The sequence below is a fragment of the Rissa tridactyla genome, chromosome Z (assembly GCF_028500815.1).
Source record: "Rissa tridactyla isolate bRisTri1 chromosome Z, bRisTri1.patW.cur.20221130, whole genome shotgun sequence".
Classification (NCBI taxonomy): Eukaryota; Metazoa; Chordata; class Aves; order Charadriiformes; family Laridae; genus Rissa; species Rissa tridactyla.
Window position 1 is genome coordinate 84373664 of NC_071497.1, and position 22834 is coordinate 84396497.

General features: G+C 53.8%; 1 protein-coding gene across 5 annotated transcripts in view; it reads left to right on the plus strand.

The window, feature by feature from the left end:
* The window catches only part of LOC128902745 (CBP80/20-dependent translation initiation factor-like), a 156093-nt gene extending 133732 nt beyond the window's left edge, over positions 1 to 22361 (plus strand). For all 5 annotated transcript variants that reach the window (XM_054186229.1, XM_054186230.1, XM_054186231.1 and 2 more), the window contains 3 exons: positions 984 to 1139; positions 16291 to 16344; positions 18717 to 22361. In XM_054186229.1, the coding sequence (XP_054042204.1) occupies positions 984 to 1139; positions 16291 to 16344; positions 18717 to 18932 (426 nt within the window). In that variant the 3' untranslated portion in view covers positions 18933 to 22361. The remainder of the gene's footprint in view (positions 1 to 983; positions 1140 to 16290; positions 16345 to 18716) is intronic.
* The last annotated feature ends 473 nt before the right edge of the window (positions 22362 to 22834 follow it).

The following is a 22834-nucleotide window of genomic DNA, read 5'->3' on the forward strand; positions in this document are numbered from 1 at the left end:
TCTTTCATTTGCCCCTACGTAGCGTCTGCTAATTTTTAATACCGAGGGAAGGTCACTATGGAGACAGACAAGCCAAGTCGCGTGGGACATCCTGCGATGGGCTCTGCGGCATCGCTGTGAGCCCAGGGAAACCCTCTTGGCTCTGAGTGCGATGCACCCTCTTGTGCCGTCCTCTAGAAAGGTTTTTGTTCGCTTTTCGGTGTTGCCCCTTGCTCTTTGCCGCGCATTCCCAACACACGCATCCCTTTTCGTATCCTGCCTTCGGGCGAACCCCTTTTTGTCTCCCTAGGTGGGGAGGCAGCTGGCTGCCCGCACGCTTCCTCTTGAGTTTGCTCCATAAATCACGTCATTCGGATAATCCTTGGTCATGGCAACCATCAGCTCAAGAGCAGGGTGACCTTTTAATGGCAAGCCCGGGCTGGCCTGATCTTCTCCTGGTCGGGCAGGGAGCCTGTCTCCGCTGTAATTTCATGAGACCCCAGGGAGCAGCCAGGCCATTAGGATGCCCCCAGCCAGGTCTGCTGAAGATACTGGAATGAACGGGCTGGGCAGGTCCACCTGGAGCACCAAGTCCAGCCTGGCCACCAGCATCCGTTGTGTTTCCCCTGCGTTTCATTTAACCTCTTGATTGCCTCTTTCATTTGATCTTGGCTGTGCCGACAGAAAAAGAGTCCCCGCGTCCGTGCGAGGGAGAGGGCAGGGCGCGGGGGACGCCGTCTCCAGCGCAAGCCGTGACAGTTATTGCAGGGGTTGGTGATATTTCTGCAGTACCTGCTTTCTGGTGGCTTTGCTGTGTTGAAATTCCAGCCACTCCGCGTGCGTTGAGTAATCTCCCCGCTGTTACTAAAGAGTCAGTCTGTCTGTCTTCCTCCCCCCACCCTGAGTTTCAATTTCCTCCTAATTCTCTCTCTAGACAGCCGTTGCCTCTCCCATGGCGATGCGGTTTTGCTGATGCAGGCCTGTTGTCTCTGTCCCTCTTGCAGAAGGATTTCACCATGCGGGAGGAGTTGCAGCAGCGGGACGTGGAGCGCTGGCTGGGGTTCATCACCTTTCTCTGCGAGGTCTTCGGCACCATGAGGAGCAGCACCGGAGAGCCCTTTCGAGTCCTTGTCTGCCCCATTTATACCTGCCTCAGGGAGGTAAACGCCTTCAGAGTTTGTCCTTCTCCACCCGCGGGCCAAGCCGTTGCGTTGCAGTGCTGAGGTGCCCACGATCCGGAGATGTTGGCTTTATGATTCCTAAAGGTTCGCTTTGCCAGCATCAACACTTCTCACCCCAAAAGCACCTACGTCTGCAGGGATGCTTGGATTTTCCCGGATATTGTGTTTCTGCTACTCAAAAGCACGTGCTCCAAGCAGGACCCCTTTCTCCAAGGGTTTGCAGAGCCCAGCGGTCGGGATTGCGAACCCAACGTTGGAATTTGCAAATCCCAACGTTGTGAAAATCCCCACCGAAGTGGCCAAAAAGCTTCTTAAAAGCGGGTGAAGCCACCTGAGTAGATGAGACAGACTGAGGGGAGGAAAGAGGGAGGGAGGTGAGGTCCCGTATGTCCTAACTCCCCACCTAGTGCAGCAGAAACCCAGCCCGACCAGCAGCGTTGGGGACATTCCAGAACCTGAGCTCCTGATGAGCTCCTTTCAGAGCCTGAGCTCCCCACGGTTCGGGTTGGTGGCAGAAACCTCAGTGAGGACAAACAGAAAAGGCAACTCGAGTGTTAAATGTTCAGTAGAGCGGGAGAGGGCTCTCCCCCATCCTATTTTAAAGGTGGGTTTTATGCTCCCGCCGCCGTCCGTAGGAGACTTTCTCCGAAAAAAATCTGCTGCCTTGCCCAGGGTTGGAGCCGTGAATCTCAAATTGTCAGCAGCGCTTCGGTCGGGCCGTAAATAACGCGCCGCAAAAGAAGTTCTCCGCTAGACCTTGGGCGAGGGAAGGATGAAGAAACCGGCGGCGATGACTTTTTTGTCTTGACGCGCATGGGAGGTTTTTCTCTGGATGCGAACGCGTCGTAAACATTTTCTCTTCGCAGCGATATTTGTGGGTAGGGTTCACGGGCGGTGACTGTAGCGGTGAGAAAGACTCCGAGCGTCGCCATGAGGCGCGCATATCCCGAGGGGGAGGTGGGAGAGGGATGCTAAGAATAGCCTAACTTCCCCAAAATCTCTGCCCACAGCGGCATGTGTCACCTTATGGGGAAGATCTTGGCGTCTAGCAGAGTCCCCGTTCCCCTCCGCTTCCCATCACAGTCGTGACACAACCCAGTCCCGATTCTGCCAGGACCTTTCCCTGCCCACTCCTGTCTGCCCTCGCCGTGCCGTCGCCCTGCCGTCACTCTTGTCGCCTCGCCGGTATGCGGGGACACGGTGGCAACCTAGAGGTGTGCGGAAGGACATGAATTTCACGTATCGGGGACATATTTTGCTGCAGGGCAGCTCCATAAAAAGCCTTTACTAATTAGATCAAGACGTCGCGCATAAATTTGCTCCTTAAAAATACATCTCTCCGTTCCTTAGCGGGACAGCTCTGTCCCCATGGTGCCGTTTGCCGGAGAAGAAGACTCTTAGCTTAGCTGGCATGGGTGAGCCTGAGTCTTCCCGCTCTTCTGCCCCGAAACGGTTGGTCTGTGGCTGCTCGCTCTGCCGGGTTGTGACCTTGACCCATGCCGTTCCTTTTCCATGGCTCTGGGCTGGGTTTTCATCTTGGCACCGTTTTTTTGCCATGGGTGCCTAATCCTGCCGCATAGGCCCAAGCCGGGAGACCAGGACCACCAGGACCAGCAGTGAGAGGCGCCAGGCTCTGAGATGGTTGCCGGGGCCAAAGCCAGGCTGTAGACGCAGCCGAGGAGGTGGTGGTGAGCTCTTCCAGTTGCACCCAGGAGAGGACAGGGACATTCGCACAGGCTGGCCCCGCCGGCTGTTCCGTGAGGTGGTGGAAGCTCCCCGATCGTGCAGAGCGCTCATCCCTTGATGAGCTTCATGAAGCGCACGGGCTGGTTTCCTAGGGCAGGAGGGGGTGTCACCATGGTCTGCGAGGTTTGGGACCTCCGCTCGCCTCGGGACAGGTTCACAAGGCGTAGTAGGGCTCAGCATGGGGTTTTTTTTCCCCCTTCCTGCTGGTCAGCACATACGTCCCCGTGTACAATCTCAGCCCCACACCCCTAACTCCCCCCGCCTTGGGCATCCCCCAGCAAAGCCCCCTCCATTCTACCCAGAAGCCGGCTTAGCTCCCTTTGCCTCCATCCACCCATCCTTTGGCGATAAATCGTTACCAGAGGTGAGATAACATCTCTTCCCTCTGCCTGTCCTTTCAGCTCCTCTTGCTTTTTAGTTTCTCTCTCTCTTTTTTTTTTTTTTTTTCCTTTCCTTTTTCCCTTTTCCTTTATAGCTTTGCCAAACTCGGCCAAAGGTCAGTGAGGGAGTGAGCAGGAGGAAGGGGAAAGTTGCCCGATGACTGAGGTGGGAACGTCTCTTCCCTTCCCCCTGCAAAGCTTCGTCTCTCCAGCTCCTTTCCTCCCCCCCGGCCCAGTAAAAGCTTATTAACACCATCATTAATTGCAGAGCGGGGCTGGGCGGGAGGAAGCGAGGACGGCAGCGAGGACCTCAGTGCTGGGTGGCCCGGCGAGGAGGAGCTGGGGCGTCGGGTGGCACCGCCGGTGTTATTTATCGAGCGGTGTGGATGGGTTGGTTTTGTGGGCTGGGGGGCGGGGGGGGAAAAAGAAAGAAAGAAATCAAAAGAGAAGTTCATTTCAGGCGAGGCTGGAGTGATAGATGCCCGGGTTTGCTGGTTAATCGAAGCGGCGTTCATCACCGTCCTCGGGGAAGCAGGCAGACCACTGCGTTTCGATGTCAGCCACGGGAACGGGTGTTTAATCGCAGCAAAGGAAAGTTGGGTTGGAGCTGCCATCTCGCCCGGGCAGCGTTTCGGGAACCAAAGGAGTGGCTGTGCCCCTTGGCACAAACGTGGTCCACACCAAGGCCCTCATCCCCGGGGGGCTCTGCCGCATCCTCCTCTGCTCCCGTTGCCTGAGCTACCTGCTGGAAAACAGGGTGGGGGGAGAAGGAAGCGTCTGCCGCCGTGTCTTGACGTGGTGACTGCCTCTCCCGGGAGCGGGGGCCCCAAAGGATCAAAAAGTTTAAATTCCAGAACCATTCTGAGGGTTTGGGGTGAGATTTGTGCAGGCGGAGAGTGCCTTCACAACAAGCTCTGGTGGGGTCAATGTTGGGATTTTAGGCAAGGAGATGGTTTTCCAAAAGAAGTAAAAGGTGGGTCCAGCTCTCGTTGAAGTGGTTTGATGGAGCACGGTGAGTTTGGGTGGTGCTTTAGATCAAAACGTGGTTTTTCTGCTTGGAACATTGCGTCGTTTAAGTTGGAGAAGGGAAATGGGATGCCCAAGCCCAGCCCGAAGAGCGGCATTGACGACGGTTGGGGTCAAGGAAGGATTTGTGTGGTGAGCAGAGGAGAGCCCCTTTGCAGATGAGAACCAGAGGACTAATTGCAGCCGTCAAATCTGGGGAGCTTGGGAAAAGAATAACAAAGCAGAGAAGCTAAATAGAAATAAAAGAAAGAGCTTTCCTCCTATTCTTCCCTTGGAGCTTTGGGGAATTGAGGGCGAGCTGGAAGAGGGCATTGTTCCTGGGAAAAGGCCTTCCCTGGGGATGGTTTTGCTGCAGGCAGGGCACCACGGGCTCGGCCCTTGCCTGCTTCCAGCCCTGGCTGGCCTCGGACCAGTGGTGGCATCTAGCAGGACCACGTTCCCCTGCGAATCTTTTATCTGTCTCAGTGAAAACACTTTTAGCAGTTTTAGGAAGTTGTCCTGGCTCCCGTGCTCGACGCTCTAAGCAAGACGGATGTCCCGCTGTCTTCTCCCAGCCCCGCAGTCCATGTGCTCTCAACTCTGCCCTCGCTTTATTTTGCAAAACCGCGGCAAATTTGTCCCCGTACGTCTCCTTCTGCCCCTCCGGGATGGTGGGGAGTGAACGTGCTGACATCCTTGCTGCCCCGAAACCTCTGCCCCCTGCCCAAACACCGAGGACCGCGTTCAGCCCCGCTCCAACGCTACTTCACGTTGCACTGCACGCCCCCCAAAACCAACTAAAAGCGGGAGAACAACCGAAGGACTTTAGTTCTTGCAGCCTGGCCGTGTTTCTTCTTTTCTGTGGCCTTCAGCAGAGTCAGCAAAATGTGGAAAATGGGTTGGGACCAGCAAATGTCGGTTGGTCCATCAGCGGGGCAGGAGCATTCCAGAGCTCTGTGCCTGGTACAACAAGCGCCCCGTGGCTAGTGAAGACATAGAAATAATAAATAATATTATTTGCCATCTATTGTTCACTGATTATCACCACTTTTGCCTTTCCTAGCTCTTTCCTAAGCGTGGTTGGAGCTGGCTGTTCTTCATCCAGCTCTGTGCTGCCCAAGGCTGCGTGTGCGTCAACGGGGTTGACATGTACCAGTCCAGCTCGCTGCCCCCCCTGCTTCATCCCCTGGTGCTGCTGGGAAGAAGAAGTATTATTAGGACTGGGTCCTGAGGGACCTGGCCCAGCTCTTGGTGGTGGCTGAGGTCTTCAGGGAAGGAAGGATCACAGCCAGCTTGGAGCCACAGTCGTGCTCTGCAGACGCTGGGACAGAGATGAGCGGTGTCGGGAGGTTTGGCTCCTCTTGTGTCTCAATCTCGCCCTCAGCAGATGTTGCTGGGACGCCAACCCAGAAGGTGGCTCTGGGCGCCTGGGAGCTGCCACCTTCCTGCCATCCCTCTGCCAGGAGGAGCCACTTCCAGCCGAGGTGGTTGGTTGGTGTCGGGTGCTGCTTGGGATGCATTTGTTTATTTTCATGACGCCATTCCGCAGTCAGACCTGGCTTTACAGCCAGGTAACCTGAGCAGTTGCCTACGGCAGCAGTGCGAGGAGGTGGAAAAACTGGCTTGCGGGACCTAAAGCTCGAGAGGATGCCAGGTGGCGATGTCGCTGTGGTCCCCTCAAGGCACCTTGCCGCCTGCGGTCCCACAGGGTGGGCTCTGCCCCCTCTCACCCCCCATAATAACCCTCTCCCACCCCTTACCCGCGCCCCTGTGCTCTTCTCCTGCGCGGGGCTTGTTTCTTGTTGAATGTTGAAGGTTCCTCTTGACTCCTTCCTCCAGCCTGCTGAGATCCCTCTGGATGGTAGCTCCTTGAGCACATTGAGTGCTCCCTCCAACATGGTGTCATCTCCAAACTTCACAAGAGCGTGCTCCTCAACTCCTCCAGGTCACGGATGAGGATGCTAAACAGGGCAGGTCCCGGGATAGACGCCTCGGTTCTCCTCATCACTGGCCTCCAGGTGGAGTTGGGTTGTAACCCAATAGCTACAACACCGAGCCCAACCACCCAACCAGTTTTTTTACCCATCTGGTTGTCCACCCATGATATCCTACCTTGGATACAAGGGGATTGGATTCCAGGGGTGGGAGGGAGCAGCCTTGCTGCGGCACCGTCCCACTCTCAGCCCCCACGGGTGCGTGGGACGGGGCTGTTGGGGGCAGGTTCGGAGCAAACCCCGGGAAGCAGCTCGTCACAGAGACGCTAATTAAACTGCAAAACTCCTTCGTGCGGGAGGCTGTGGCTGCAGGACCAATTCACGGAGGGGAATTGGGGGCGGGGGGGGGGGAGTTATTGGGGCTGAGTGTGTTACTCCAGGGGTATCACCCTGAGCGTCACCACTTGTAAGGGAGATGTGGGCATTGACCTGACCCGAGACAGATGCTTTTATGGTCTTATTGCCAACCCGGGGGGGACCGAGGGCAGCGCCCAGGAGCGGTGAATCAGCCCCACAGAGGCGGGGGGGGGGGCGAGCAGAGCCGGCAGGCTGGCAGCGGGCAGGAGAGTTGCTCCTCTGCAGGGCTCGTCTCCTACCTCCAGTCTGGTTGGCAGAGACGGTCCCATTTCGGCATCGTTTAAAATCTTGGCACGCTCCCACCGCTTCCCTGCCTTGCTCGGCGCTGCTAACTGAAAGCCTCCGGGGGGTGGGGGGGGGAGGGGGGTGGGGGGGTGCAGGGAGGATAAATACACCCCGTCTAATTGCCTTTCCCCCACGTCTGAGTCTGCGGTGCAGCGTGTAGACGGGCATCCACTCCCCTCCCTTCTCTTAGTGCCTGTTATCTCCTGGGGCCATGCTGTGTAATTTAGCAAAATATTCCAACGCGGTAATTAACGTCTGAACTTCAAGAGGGCACTGCCTTTTCACTGTCTCCTTCAGAGGAAGAGAGAGAGGAAAACCTTCCCGGCTGCAGTCGGATGAGCGAGGAGGGTGGTGCTGTTTGGAAAAGAAAATTGTATCTTTTAACGTGTCGGGTGTTGTTTTTTGGTTGGGGTTTGGGTTGGTTTTTTTTGTTTTTTTTTTTAAATCGCTCTCGCTTTTAAAAAAAGCATCGGCCTTTTTGAGCCAAAAAAAGGGTCTTTGACAGTGTAATGAGATGCTAGGATTTTTAAGATCATGCTCCCAGTCAGAGAATGAGTCGGGATTTTCCCTTTATTGAATGAGCAGAGGCACCAAGGCACCGAAGGGACCAAAAGACTCTGACCCCACACCACCCTCCCGCCCAGGTCGCTCCACCAGGCCGGATCTGAGCAGAGAAAATAAGTCCTCTATGAAGAAGGGGACTTATTCCCCTCCTAAAAGTCCCCTTCTGGTCCTCTCTATCCGGTTCCGCAAAAAGCGGTGGTTTGGTCTCCGGTCTGGCGGGACTGGGACAAACTGGCAAGCGGTTTGTAGGAGGAAAGGACGGAGGTGGGATGAGGGATGCAGGCATGGGAGGGAAGGGAATGGCGGGGAAGGAGGGAGAAAGAGGAGACTGGGAGTCAGAGACACGGGGGGAGGAAGGAGAAATGAGGAGAGCAAACAAGTGGGGAAACGTCGTGGGAATCCCGAAGAGGAGGAAGAGCGGAGAGAAAAGTCTGGGATTTGGAGCAAGCAGGGTACACTGATGCGTGGGGTGATGCGGCCCTTCGGAGCGGTGGCAGGAGGTAGCGCGCGGGAGCAGGGGTCTGCAAAAAGGAGGGACGGGCGCGTGTCTGGCTGTAGGACCAAGCTCCCGGCATGGATATCCCAGTGCCTCCGCGCCTGCCATGCAATAAATAAATAAATAGCCGTGCAAAAAGCTGCCCGTGCACGCAGACCCTCGTAGCTGAGCTGGCAAAACCCCTGCTGTGAACGCTGCTCGTATGGGCAAAACAAAAATTCCCTTTGATCAGCATCGTTTTCGGGCAAAGGGCAGAGTTAAGGTGAAGGAGATGAGGTGTTACATGGGAGTGGATGAGGACAGACCAAAACAAGGTGGGCAGCACGATGTCTTTGAGCCCAGCTACTCCGTTGAGTATTTGACGGGCAGGAACATAGATTCTTGGAAAGCTACGCGCCTCGTTTCGTCCCAGCATTAAAACCGTAATGGCATATTTTAAATAGGGGAGGGGAAATGCCACCCTTGTTTCTCTGAGACCCGCGGAGAAGGCAGAGGAAGCAATTAGGGCAGATAAAGAAATGAAGCTAGATACCATCTCACAGGATGGTCCCTCCTCCTCGCGTGGTTTTGTTTTTCTCCTTCGCCCTCCGTACCAGGCATTGTTAGTTCCCAAAAACCTTTTTCAATGGGATGTAAACACTACTGTTTGCGTCTGCCGCCATGCACTCTCTCTCTCTCCACGGAGCCAGGAAAGCAGAGAGCGTCCGGGCGAGCCAGGGTGGAGCCCGTCGCAATCAAGTGCGATGGTCTCGCTGCCGTTTCTTTCCACGTTTTGTGTTTCCCCGGGACCCTTGGGATGAGATCACATCCTCCTCTCCCAGGGTTATTATGTCTTCGGCCGGGCAGGATGAAGCCGGCCGTCTGGGTGGCTCGGTCGCCCTGTGCGCGCAGACTGGGTGGCTCTATCCGTCTGTCTCAACCACCTTTGAGTCCTGAAGGTCCACCTCCAGCCCAGGGGATGTGTAACCAGCAGGCTACTGTTGGATTGCAGCGTCTGGATTGATGAGTGACCAGATTTTCTTCATCATTGTCTCCAGTAATTGCCTCCTAATGGTTTCCATCTTTGCAGGAATCCCTTCTGCTGTTCCAGATCTGGGGAGAGAGAGTCATGTTTCATGGTTTCCCTTGTCTACAGTGGAAAGGAGTAGGAGGAGTTTCCCACGACTGGGTACAGGATTTTGTTCCTCTGGCCTTAATTCAATTTGCTGTTAAGTATCTCTGAGTTCCTCAGGAGCCTGACAAGGAGGATAACCAACGTTTTGGTTTACTCGATGCAATAAACAAACTAATCTCTTCTTACCATCCTCCCAGGGAGTCCTGGTTGGGTAATAGGAGACCAGAAGTCTCCTCCTCAGCTGAGAGCACCACCTCGCTGTAAAAGGAGTAGGTGCCACCAATCAAACTCCTTCAAGTTGTCCAAAATACATTAGGGAACGTGCCTCCTATGGACACAGCTTTGGACACAGCCGTGCCGGCGTGAGTAGCTCCAGCCTAGAGCTCCTTTCCCCCTGTGCCACCTCCTCTGAGCAGCTGTTTATGGGACCAGCGGTGACCCATGCTGGTGGCCTCTTCCTAATGGAGCAGCGCGAGTTCCTCTTATCATGTTCTCACCCAGGCTGAGACCAGGCCACCCCAGTCAGGGCACTGGGAAGAGGGACCCCTCTATGAGGTGCGTGGGCTGGTGGCACCTTGTGCGTCTTCAGTGGCCTTGAAGACTTCACCAGATCTCCTGGGAGGGATGAGCAGAGAGAAGGACCATTGCTAGTGGACACAGCCAGACACAGCCTGCCTCTCCCAGCTCAGCTGGCTTTTCAGAGCCCAACAAATAACATTTTGGAGCTGATCTCATGTAGAGATCAGCACAGGCAGCTCCATAAGGGAAAGGTTTTCCCCAAAACTTTGTGTTTGGGCAACCTTAGCATCAAATGGCTGAGCAGAGAAGATGCCACTTACGCTTTTGGACATCTAAAAGGCTTCCGTTTCCAGGTGCTCGCTTGTTTCTTCTCTAGGGAAAGGTCTCACCTGACTTCCCTAGCTCCCAGGATACGCCCAGAGAGGGACTTGGACCCCTTTAGAGAGGGTGGCACTGACGCAGCTTGTTGGTGGGTGCAAGATCAGCCCAGCTGACCTTCTGATGTCCCGGGTCGAGGAGCCGACACGTCTAATGGGAGCAGATTGTAGAAATCCTGAAGCTGGCCTTGCTGGTGGAGTGTTTCGTAATTACTCATCCCCCCACACCCTCATTTGTACTTTGCATTTTCCCCAGTCTTGGCTGTTTTCACCACCCCGTGCCTTGCGACAATAAGAAAAGTGGAGTTGTAGCAATTGCCTGGAGCTCAGAGAAGTGCGTGACTCTCCCCACGCAGAGCAGCCGAGCAGTCCCATGGATCTTATCTCGGGCATCTTCCTTAAAGACTTGCGACAGTAGGTCGATAAGGGGCCGCTGGAAAAGCAGCAAATTGCTATTGATGTCTTTCCGCGGAGAGCCTGTGAAATGCAGCAGAACTGGCTTGTGCTCCCAGGAGGACCCATCTAGCAGACCACGGGGCTTGCAGAAGGTTTTTGGGGCAGGAGTTCCCCAACGGCGGTCTGTTAGACCACCAAGAGCGCCTGCAGAGCCGTGTCAGTGGGACGAGCACGTCCTGCGCCTTCACGGCGCTCACGGTTGTAGGGGATGGTCATAGAACCGTAGAGTCACAGAATGGTTTGGGTTGGAAGAGACCTTTCAAGGCCATCTAGTCCAACGAGCAGGGACATCTTCAACTAGATCGGGTTGCTCAGAGCCCCGTCCAACCTGGCCTGGAATGTTTCCAGGGACGGGGCATCTCCCACCTCTCTGGGCAACCTGGGCCAGTGTCTCACCACCCTCATTGGAAAAAAATTCTTCGTTCTGTCTCGTCTGAATCTCCCCTTTTAGTTTAAAACCATCGCCCCTTGTCCCGTCGCAACAGGTCCCACTAAAAAGTCCATCCCCATCTTTCTGTAAAGCCCCCTTCTAAGGAGGTGTCCGTGATGATCCCGACCACAGAGGTGGAACAGAGCCGTCTTCTCAAGGACAAAGTCCACCACAGCCCTTCCCAAGGGCTCCACTGGTTAAAAACAGGACTGGGGAGCGGCATCTCTCCTGCACCCTTTCAAGTACGATACGGTCATTCTGCTTAAGCTCCAAGCGGCTCAAGTAGCTGGTTTTTTCCTTCTTCCTAATCGAAACGTGTCTCCGTTTTCACCCGTTGCCTCGTTTTACACCAGGTTGCTGGTTGCCCCACCTGGATGATGCGTTTGCAACACGTCGGTTCCTCTGCGGTCGTGGTCCGCGCTTCCCAGGGGGAATACCAGCGGGCACCTCCTCGTGACCTAGACGTTAGATGAAAAGCATACCTGTGGGCAGGGACCGAGGTTGCGAGGCTGGAGCTTCACGCCCCAGGCTGTCTGGATGTCCGTGCGTGTTGCCACCTGGATGGATGAACCTGAGCTGGGCGGATTGAACCTGAGCTGCCCGCCGGGGGGAGCCGGGGCAAGCGGCGCGTGGGCTGCGGTCGGTCCAGCTTTCACTGGGTCTCAAAGACGTCCCAACCCCGCCATGGCTCTGGGTGGATGTTTTCAAGCTTTCTGCGCTTTGACGTTGGAGTCATCACCGAAGCATCAGAAACGCTGCATGCTAAGAGGTAGTTTGTGGCAAGCGTTGCTTGTATGTCATTTTGCAAGCGATATCACACACAATAATTAGTACTGTGCCTCGCAGGAGAAATATCGTTGCAGCTGGAAAGGGTAATGTATGCGTTGGGCTGCTCCCACTCCATCTCCCAGGCAGAATTGCTGAAGAACACAATTAAACCTGCGCGGTTGGGTGATAAGGGACGGCGGGGCAGGTTCTCCGGTCCTGCTCGTGGCGTGGGCACCCCTGAGAATCCCAAGTAAGCACTTTAGCTTCTCAGCAGCTCAGATGATGTCAGAAAGCAGATAATAAACCCAAATATTCGTGGGGATGTGAATCCCATCCGCTTAGCGCTCTGGTTTGCTCCCGGTGCTCTACACCCCATGGATGTGCATCCCTTGCTGTTCAGGAGGACCGAGCTGGTTCCCTCCGTGATGAAGCGCAGCTGCAGTTTTGGGGCTTCTTTGCCCCCTCCACCACTGTTGCATGCCTACCCCACGGGGCGTATGATGCTTACCTCTGCAAAGGTGTGAAGAGCAGGTTTTGGGGCCACAGAAGGCAGGGGAGAGTGGTCCCAGTAGCACGCCACGGAAACCGGTTGCACTCGAGAGCCACCCTGCAAGGCACTGCAGCTCCCCCACCACCCAGCACTTCCAGGAGCAGACCTTACAATTTATTTTGGGTTGCTTACGAAAATATTTAGCACCCGGAGCCTGGGCACGCTGGCCTCGCGGAGGCCCTTGCCCGGTGCTCCATCTCGCAGCAGGACACAGAAATTTGGAAGAGGAGGAGCCCGATATCTTCCACCGCCCTGCAGAGCTGCTAGTCCGGCACCAGAAACAAAAGTGAGAAGTCTTTCGCAACCGAGGTTGGGTATTATATGACTGGCCGGGCAGATTCTGGCATGCAGCCTCCTCTCTTAGGAAATCAAGCAGACTCTTTGTCTGCTTTCCAGCAGGAACTGCTGCTTTCGTTGCCCGGCTTCGCCCGATACGGGGGAAACCGGCTGGAGAGCAAAGGGAAGTTTTTTTCTCGCAGACAGCCCCAGCCTCCGGGGGATGATTACAGGTTAAACCGAGAAGCGTGTGAGTCTCATCTCACCTGCCCTGTTGTCTGCCTCGCGCTCCTTTTTTCAACTCCCTCATCCCCGTTCGTCAGCCGGTTCGAACCGTGTGGGAACTTGGTGGAGAAGGATGGGACGGTGCCCGTGGTGGGATTTGGGCAGATGCACGCAGCAGGGAGGAGCAGTTATAAATAGTTAAATGAATAATAATTCCAATGTGGGAGTGCCAATTTAATGGATATAACGTGTTTACGTTAAAATATTTTAAGTACAATATGAATTAGATTGCAAATGGTGAATGCAATTGGTTGGGTTCAGGTTTATGGTCACGCAAGTGCCGGTACTTCAGGGTCGTGATTTCCCTGGAGGTCTCCAAGCGTTTGCACTGGTGTTTTCTTGCGGTGCCATCAGGGCAACCACCCTACTGCTTTGGGGTGCCTGGTGCCCACATGGGGCAGCCGTGGGTGAGGATGAAGCACCCTTTGAGAAATACAAGCAAGGTGTCATCGGTGGGTGGGGACATCGACGGCAGGACCCCAGGCAGTGGTGCAACTCTTGCCGTCTGTCTTCAGCAGCGGTTCAGTGCCCATGCCAAGCTAGGGAGAGCAAACTGCGCTCCTCGCTGTCCTCCTGCCACAGCACGTAGGGGTCAGGAGCAAATAGCTGGTGCCTATACCCCAGGGAAGCTCCAGACCCCCCCCATCCAGCATGCTAGAAACGTAGTTATGATCAGGAACACGCAGAGAAACGGTGACGTCTTTCTGATCCTCCTGAACTATGATCGTTGCACTCATGCAGTTGGCTGACAAGCATCTGTGGCCATCAACTTGAGACTCTGGTTCCTGGAGCACCAGCAGATCTGCCTACTGGGCCCTGCTCTGCTGCGCAGGGCCATACCTGAGTTTGGTGGGCAGGTTGTGGGCCTCCCTGACCCACGTATCAGAGGCAGAGGTTGAACTGTGGCCCTTGGGACTGGGATCTCTTGGTGCTTTGATGGAGCACTGGAGCTTATCGTGCCTGGATGGATGAGTTGGGGCACATGGTGCCTGGGTGGACGAGGTGGGGCACGCAATGCCTCAACAGAGCAATGGAGCGCGTGGTGCTTGGATGGATGAGGTGGAACACGTGGTGCCTCGGTGGACGAGGTGGAACACGTGGTGCCCTGATGGACAAGATGGAGCACATACATTCTCCTTGTTCAGATGAAGTCCAGGAGGGCAGCATGAAGGAAGAGGGTGCCTGCCCGAATCTGGTGGTGGGATGTAGTCTCTTGTTTCGCCGTAGGTGGATAAGACTATTCCTCATTAGCCAAATATCCGAGCACTTGACAGCAACGTATTCATCCTCACAACCGTCTTTTGAGGTAGTGAAGCTTGTCCCAACTCTGCGGGTGGGAAGTTGGGGTAAGGAAAGTCCAAGTGACGTTACAGCCTTTCCCTGACCGCGTATCCCTGGCAGAGAGCAGGATCATGGAGGAGACCACGGCAAAGGGCGGGCTAGAATCGGGCCACCGTAGGTCCTTCCTAATCAATCCGAACTCCACTTTTCTTGCTTTGGTTTTCCACATTCACTAAAGAATAGCAAAAATAGGAAGGGTGAATATATATTTAATTTGCAGCCCTGCTTCATGCCGTGCTCACGAGCGGAATACCCCGGCGCTGAATTTCTGCCTGTGTATATTTGTCCCTAATTGTTTTTGGGGTTGGTTTTTTTTTTTTTCCTTCTTCTTGTTGAGTTTAAAATAATCTCATGGGGGTTATTTTTTGCGAAGAATCTGCGAACTGTTTGTGAGAACTTATCTCGGAGCACGCGGCTTGGGCTTCGCGAACATTTTCCAAACAACTCAGCAGAAAGATAAACTTGGGGGGGGCGGGGGGGGACGGCTTGCATGTCTTCAAAACCCTGGCTGAACCTTTGGCTACTGCGAGATAAAAACCGATGGACCACATGCTCATCGAGATGCTGTAAACACCGTCTTCAAAGCAAACGAAACGGCGCTCTGCTGAAAACAGCAGAGGGGGAAGACAAAACTTTGAGAGCAACGATAATTCCTTGAATTACCTCTTTTTTTTTTTCTTTCTTTCTTTCTTTTTTTTTTTTTTTTTCCCCCCTAGCCGTTTTCCAGCGGTTGTGGGGCTGCTAAACAAACCGGCGTTTGTTTGTAAAGAAAAGGAAACGCGAAAAAATGAGAGCGGGAAGGGGAGATGATAAGGCTGAGAATCAGAAGTGCGATTTTAACTAAAGGACGTGACGACTTCGGAGCCCGTTTCGTTCCGCTGAGCGATTTTGATGGGGACAGTTTTCATTAAGTCCAGCCACTTTGCCAAAGTTGGCCTTTCCCTGATGAATTCCAGGTACTAATAAAGCCAGTTTCCCCGATTTTTCTCCTTTTTCTCAGTGTTCAGTGCATGCCCTCGAGCTCCCCGCTGCGTGCAGGGATGAGCCGAGGGCCAGCAAGGTTTTTTCAAGCCAAGGTGATGGGGTGGAAGCGGCCGTGGCTTCAAGTGTTGCCAGCGCCGGTGATTTTATCAGCCGCCTCGTGGTACAGTGTTTTTCGTAACGCTCGCTCTGTCGGCCGATTGAGAAACTCCGGATTTTTTTTTTATCTGCTTGAAAAACAACCAGAAAACTATGCTTTCCCTTGTGGTTTTAGCGAAAAAAAAAAAAAACCAAAAAACAAAAAACCTGAAACGGCGGCGGCGTGTGCGTGACGAAGTCACGAAGCTGAAAACAAAGCAAAATGTGTATTTTGGATCCGGTTTCGGGGGGCCCTTGCTCGTGGTTTCGAGCTTTGTGGGGTGAGATGTGTTGAGCTCTTACGCTTCGCCGTTGCCAGGTAGAGCCCTTGACCCTCGCCGCGTGCCCCAACTCTGACCCCAGAGGGGTGAGCACCTTCCTTCGCCATCCCGTGCCATGCACAGCAACCTTCTGGGTCTCTCTTGAAAGTTCCTGGTGCTCACAAGCTCCTGTTTGTCATACAAAGTCCCTGGGTTGGAGTTGGTGCCCCCAAGACGCCGTGGTTTCACCGCAACCCATTGCGCTCGCGCCGCTGTACAATCAGTCGAGAAGGAGCCGTATTAATTACGGCGTGTCGCCTGCGACGCTTGCCCATCAGGTCATTTTGCGGCTGTTCAAAGTGTCCCCACGGGGACGGAGAGGTTCGGTGGGGGGTGGCTGCCTCTCGGGCAGAGCCCTTCCCTTCCAAACAGCCGCTCCCAGGGCCGTGCTGCTCGAGTGTTGTCATCTGATGGTGGTATTTAGGCGCCGCGTATGTGAAACGAGTGCGTTTTCTCATACCATGGGATTAAAAAAGCAATGTAACCTAAATAAAATTGATTCTGCAAGCCGTTGATGTAAATTATCTATATTATGCCCCACTTGCTGGCTCACTTTACCCTGTGCTTTGCCACTGTTTCTCTTAATTTTTTTGTTTTGATAATCTCTTCCCTCCCCTTTTTCTGATTTTGTGTCCTTTCCTCCTGGAAGCGGCAAACGCCACGCTGGACAAAGAGATGGAAGAAGGCTCATAAAGGAGGACGAGGAGGTCACACGTTTCTCACCGCCTCTGTCTTCTCTCTTTTGCAGTTGTTGCAATCTCAGGATGTGAAGGAAGACGCTGTGCTTTGCTGCTCCATGGAGGTAGGGAAGCACCTACATCACCCGCCCTGGTCCTCATTGCTTTGTCCCTTGGGTGCTCGGTTGTGCTCGTAGATGTTTCCCAACAGTCGTGTTGCCTCTTTGCGTCACAGAATCAGAGAATCGCAGAATGGTTTGGGTGGAAGGGACCTTTCAAGGCCATCTAGTCCAACCCCCCTGCCATGAGCAGGGACATCTTCCACTAAATCAGGTTGCCCGGAGCCTCGTCCAACCTGGCCTGGAATGTTTCCAGGGATGGGGCATCTCCCACCTCTCTGGGCAGCCTGGGCCAGCAGCTCACCACCCTCACTGGAAAAAAATTCTTCCTTATATCCAGTCTGAATCTTCCCTCTTTCAGTTTAAAGCCACCACCCCTTGTCTTGTCCCAACCGGCCCTACTAAAAAGTTTGTCCCCATCTTTCTTCTAAGCCCCCTTTAACTACCAAAAGGCTGCAATAAGGTCTCCCCGGAGCTTTCTCTTCTCCAGGCTGAACCCCCCCAACTCTCTCAGCCTGTCCCCACAGCGGAGGGGCTCCGGCCCTCAGAGCGTCTTCGTGGCCTCCTCTGGACCCATTCCCAACAGGTCCACGTCTTTCCTATGCTGAGGACTCCAGAGCTGGACGCAGTACCGCAGGAGGGGTCTCACCAGAGCGGAGTAGATAAAAGGCATCACCGTGAGATAAGAGACGGCCCTTGAGACTCTTATCCCTGGGCTTTTGATGCAAAAGGTTTGGTAGCTGGGGCCCCACCACAAAATTACATCATCCTGGTTCCTTCAGATCTCACCCTGCATTTATTTTTTAAGCCCAAAAACACCTGTCTTGGAGCAAAAGCTGCCCCGTGGCTCACACGGAGAGGTTTGCTGTGCTCAGCAGCAGCTTTGCAGAGAAATCCTGGTGCAAGTGTAGCAGAGTTTCATTAACTTTGCTTTTGGGGAGTGATGGGCCCGTGGGGACGGCTGCTTTGCTTGCAGAGAGCGGTCGAAATCGCCGCCTGAATGCTTGAAATTCAGCAAAGCGACACCTCGACCCAGGAGGAGAACTTTACATTTTTAAGGTTAGGACTTTGGGGAGCTTCTGCGTTCGAGCCCCGTGAGCCTTCCGTGATGGTGGACTCATCACCGCCCGCTCCACACTCGGACCTTCTCCTCTCTGAGACCACCTAGGGCTTAACGCTGCTCCAGGGTGGCTCTCCGAGGAGTAATTGTTTTAAAAAACAAAACAAAACAAAAAAAAAAAAACCCTTGGCTGTCCTCAGGGAAGCGGCACGACGGGTATAAATGCAGATCTCGGCAGGGCGGGATTTGTTATGCATACAGGAGGGCTCTGCTTATTCCGATTAATGACTGGGAGTCACTGACAGCTGTGAATCAGCGCGTAAATGAAGGGCCAGGTAGAAGGCAGGGCTACCACATCACAGCCCGCGCTTTGTTTTGACAATAGCCTGAGTTTTAGGTGGGATTTTTTTTTTTCTTTTTTCTTTTCTTTTCTTTTCTTTTCTTTTTTTTTTTTTTTTTTTTCCCAAAGCAATCTAGCGTCGCCGCCTTTGAAGTCAGTGGGAGCTGAACCATTCGCTCCTCCAGCGGCCCGGCGCGGATGCTTTTGAAAACCTCGCCCTTCATGTTCAGCTCTCTTGGAGCCGGCTGCCGGGTGGTTTTGGTTTTCAAAAGCCATGAGACGCCTTTAACCTTGCCTGCCCGCCCCGCCGCATCAAACGGGGGAGGACAGGAGGGGTGGAGAGCGTCTACGAAAGCCAGCACGGTGTTTTAATATCATCGAATCAGCCCAGAAAACCAACCGTATCCTGGGCTGCAGCACAAGAAGCGTGGCCAGCAGGTCGAGGGAGGTGATTCTCGAGGCCAACAAAGATGCTGGGAGGCCTGGAGGACCTCTGCTGGGAGGACAGGCTGAGAGAGCTGAGGGTGCTCAGCCTGGAGAAGAGAAGGCTCCGTGGAGACCTTAGAGCCCCTTCCAGTCCTTCAGGGGGCTCCTGGAAAGCTGGGGAGGGACTCTGGATCAGGGAGGGGAGCCATGCGACGAGGGGGAACGGTTTTAAACTGGAAGAGGGGAGATTTAGATGAGATCTGAGGAAGAAGCTCTTTCCTGTGAAGGTGGTGAGCCCCTGGCCCAGGTTGCCCAGAGAAGCTGTGGTTGTCCCATCCCTGGAGGTGTTGAAGGCCAGGTTGGATGGGGCTTGGAGCAACCTGGGCTGGTGGGAGGTGTCCCTGCCCAGGGCAGGGGGTGGCACTGGATGGTCTTTAAGGTCCCTTCCAACCCAAACCATTCTATGATTCTATGATAATCATAAAGTATCTCAAGTTGGAAGAGACCCCTAAGGATCAGTATGCCATGGTTGACCTCTTCTTCTCCTGACAGCTGCAGAGCACCGGCCGGCTGCTGGAGGAGCAGCTGCCCGAGATGATGACGGAGCTGTTGGCGATAGCACGCGACAAGATGCTGTGTCCCTCCGAGTCCATGCTGACGCGGTCCCTGCTGCTGGAGGTCATTGAGCTGCACGCCAACAACTGGAACCCCCTGACGCCCACCATCACGCAGTACTACAACAAGACCATCCAAAAACTGACGGCTTGAGGGGCAGGGCAAGGTGGGGTGGGAAGGGCCGAGAAGAAGACATGCACCATGACGGGCTGCGGCGAGAGCTTTTCCGATTTAAATCCCCCAGCAGACCAAACCCCAGCATGCTCGAGAATACGTTCGTGGGGTGGGGAGGGAGAAGCATGTTTCTTTTTCAGCCGCGTCGCCAAGTGCCACCCCTCTTCCCCGCCGTGGTTTTCTTTTAGGGGGCTTCTTTTTCTGAACTCATTGCTCCAGCAGCGGCAGCAGCAGCAGCAGCAAACGCATCCCGCCGGGTTATTGTTTGGCTTTCGAAAGAAGACGGAGAATTTGGGGGGAAAAAAAGAGGAAAAAAAACAAAAAAAAACCGAATCCAAGTAGGGGCTAGTATTGTTTTCACGCCGTCCTCCTGCCTTGCCCCGGCCAACTGGCAGGAGACAGCAGGCAGCAGATGTCTCGGGAGGACAAAGCCAGACACACACTACACCAGACGCTCGTAATTGATGGCTTTTGTCGAGCCGGGGACTTGCGTTAGGTTTTTCTTCCCCCCCCGCAACCTTCCTCTTGTCTTCGACTTTCTGTGTGTGTGTGTGTCCCCTTCCCCGTCCCCCCCCGCCCCCGCTACTCACCACCCCTTCGAAAGCGGATCGGAGAGCGGGACGACTTTCTTATTTGCACTGGGTTTTCTTTTTTTCTCGAGCGTTTGTATTTTCTTCTTATTTTCTTGTTTATCGTCGAACGGACAATTGCGAGCGGCTCGGAGACGGGGGAAGCGACGCCGTCCCGCGAGCTGCCTCATGGTTTACGTGAAGATGCTGAAGCAGAAGGAGTATTTTAAAGGAGTCCAAAAGCCACCGCAGAAGTAACGTAGCCACCGTTGTCTTGCCAGTAACCTCCTCGATGGATTGAGAAATGAGTCGTCGTAGCCGGGAGCTCTAAGAAACAGGGGATTCTGCGGCTCTTGCTGTTCAAGTTGCCGTTATCCTTCAGACGCTATAACCCATTTAATTTTATTTTTTTTTGTAATAATTCTTTTTTTTTTTGTTTGTTGCCATTGAAGGAGTGCTTTATTGTAATTACTGTCATGGTTGTAATTATCCATTTAAATCCAGGCCTGGTATAGTCGGGCCTAATAATGTACAGGGCAAGGGAGAAATGAAGGTTTGACGTTCTTCTTTGGAGACTGGTAAAGAGAAGACAAGATGTGAATAGCAAAAAGGAGAGAAAAAGAAGAGGAAAAAGTAGGAAAAGCCAAATATAGAGGTTTTGAGCCTGGCTTCTAACTAGTTGAATTTGCGAACCTGTGCGTGCGGTCTACAGGAGCGGCTCTGTCCCGCGATGGGTCTAAGTGACACCGTGTCCTTGAGGGATGGGTGACGTCTTCGGAAGGGGAGAGTTGCTCGGGGATCCCCGGGTTGCTCCGCGCTGGAGCATCCCGAGGGAGAGGACGGCCGTGGAGGGTGATGGCGAGATGCCGTCTGGGCGAGGAAATGCCTGGAGGGCGAAGATGTTGGTACGGGGGGACACGCCACGCTGTTACAGCGCTCCCCGAAGCATGAACAAGACTTGGTGGTCTCCTTATTTGCTTGTCTAGCGATTCTTTTACCTACTAAATCGCTTCTGGTGCTTATTTTGGTGAAGCCTAATGGGGGCGCGCGCTGCCCCGTCTCGTCCGTGCAGTAGAAGAGGAGCCAAGGAAAGCCCGATGTCGGCAGCCGTCCTGTTTTCTTCCCGTTACTCGATTTACTTTCCTTTCCCGGTGATAAGAAGAGAATTTATGCCACGGCGCCGGCATGTATGGAGCCCGGACCAAGCAGGCTGGGTCAAAACTCAGCAGCTCGAACCCGTTTTTCCAAGCAAAACATTGAATTTCTGGTGGCTTCTAGAGAAGAGAGATTTCACCCCAACCTCTTTGGACGTGCAGTATGTTCTCGGGTGCCTTATGAATGTGTCGGTCTGTCCGCGATGGGGAGGAAGCTTTCGCTGCGTAATTTACAAAGGACAGATATTTTCAGCAGAAAATGCGTTGCAGGAGACGAGAGTCCCGATGCTGTGGTTCCACGTTATTTGGATTTTCATCTGGTTGTCCGCTGCCGCGGCTTCTAATCCGCGCACGGAGCAAGAGGAGCGAGCTGGAAACGGGAGCATCAATTTTCCCGTCTACCCCGAAAGCAGCCAAATTATTGCGGGATGCACTGGACTTGGCCGGAAAAATGAATTTCTGCTTCATGGATTCGAACCCTGGAGCTTGGCGTGGTGACGGCGCCTTGCGTTGGGTCAGCTTCGTTAGTAGCAATGGGGTTTGGTAGTATTAATGAGCAGCTGAACTTGATTAATGCGGCAAAGCCCATCAGTATTATAAGGCTCAGGGTTGCGGACGTTGCTTGAGAAGGGGATTTAACACCCATCGCCTGATGGGTCGGAGTGCCAGGGATCCTGCCGGCAGCGATCCAGACCGCCGCTCCGGCCCCTGCAGCTTCTCCCTTCCCCTTCCCCCAGAATTTGCTCTCGGGATATAGTGAAAGAAGGGGAAAAAAACGAAAAAGAAAAAAAAAAAAAGAAGAAAAACCCAGAGAATTGGAGATTTTGCATCTAAAAACCTGACTTTTCACCCCTCAGTGCATCAGGAGGCGTTCAGAGGCGAAGTGTAAGCCACGTGGCAGTATTCCTGCTTAAGCATTTCCTACCAGCCGCGAGGGTTTGTTCAGTTTTCCCACCGGGGTGCAATCCTGCAACCCCCAGCGACTGGCCTCGGCCCGTGACGTTCCCCTCCAGCGCTGGGATTTCTCCCGCCGAAGAACTTTTATGTGAAATCCGTCGGTTTTTTTCATGTCTCGCCGTTTATCTCCGCTGTTTAACGTACGTTCATCCAGCCATTAACCGCTTCGGTACGTCCGTCGGTCCGTTCATACGTGAGAATCAAAACGTTGACCAAAAATGGGTTGTTGGGTTTTGTTTGGTTTGGTTGGGTTTTTTTTTTTTTCTCCCAAAATTATGTGCTGCCGCTGGTATGTTTCCGAAGTCCATCAGCAGGAAGCCGATGGCACCGTTAACCGTGGTACCGCGTTGGGCAAACAGGTGCCACGAGGTCGTTCGATGGAGCAGGACGGGGAGCGACGCTGGGAAGGTTTTGGGGCTTCCTCGTGAGAGCACCTAGGGGATGTCGTGGAGTATTTTCTTCTCTTTTTTTCGCTGGGGGGGGCTTTCTTCAGAAACGGTCGCCAAAGAGCGTTAATTCGACAACGTGCATTTTTGAAGGCGCGTGAAGCCGCCGGCGACGTCTCCCCGAATTAGCCAGATTCCGTCTTCGCTGCTCAATAAAAGTGGGGTTTTAATACTTTTCCCCCCTACGGTTACATCGGCAAAGGGGAAAATAACCTCTTCGGGCCAAATACGTATGGGGCCAAACCTCGGGCTGGTGTAAAGGCGAGTGGCTGAAGCATCTGCAGAGGAGCGATGCTCTCCGTCGCCGCCGCCGCGCTGGTCCCCCTCGGATGCAGAGCAGGTTTGCCGGCTCCCTGCCGGACTCGCCAGCATCGAATTCACCTCATTCCCCCTGAAATTCTTTCCCAAACTGAAGATTTTTGCTACCTGCAAAGTGACTTGCTCGGTTTTTCCCCCTGAGGGGATTTCACCCCCGGTCGGAGAATTCTGATGTGTGTGGAGGTGAAATAAAAAGGGGGGGGGGAAGGAAAAATAAGCAATTTGCTCGGTTCCCCTCTTCCCCCGAAGGAGATTAATTAGTATCTATTCTTGGCATGATTGATGGCTTTGAAGGAAAACTTGTCAGAATAACTTATGATTTATTTTCAGGCTTATTTTTATAGCAGCCCTCACTTGGAAGTCTCTCAAAATCTTCCATAGGATTAATTTTTTTTTATTATTATTTTTTTTTTTGGTCATTTCCCTGCTGGGTATTT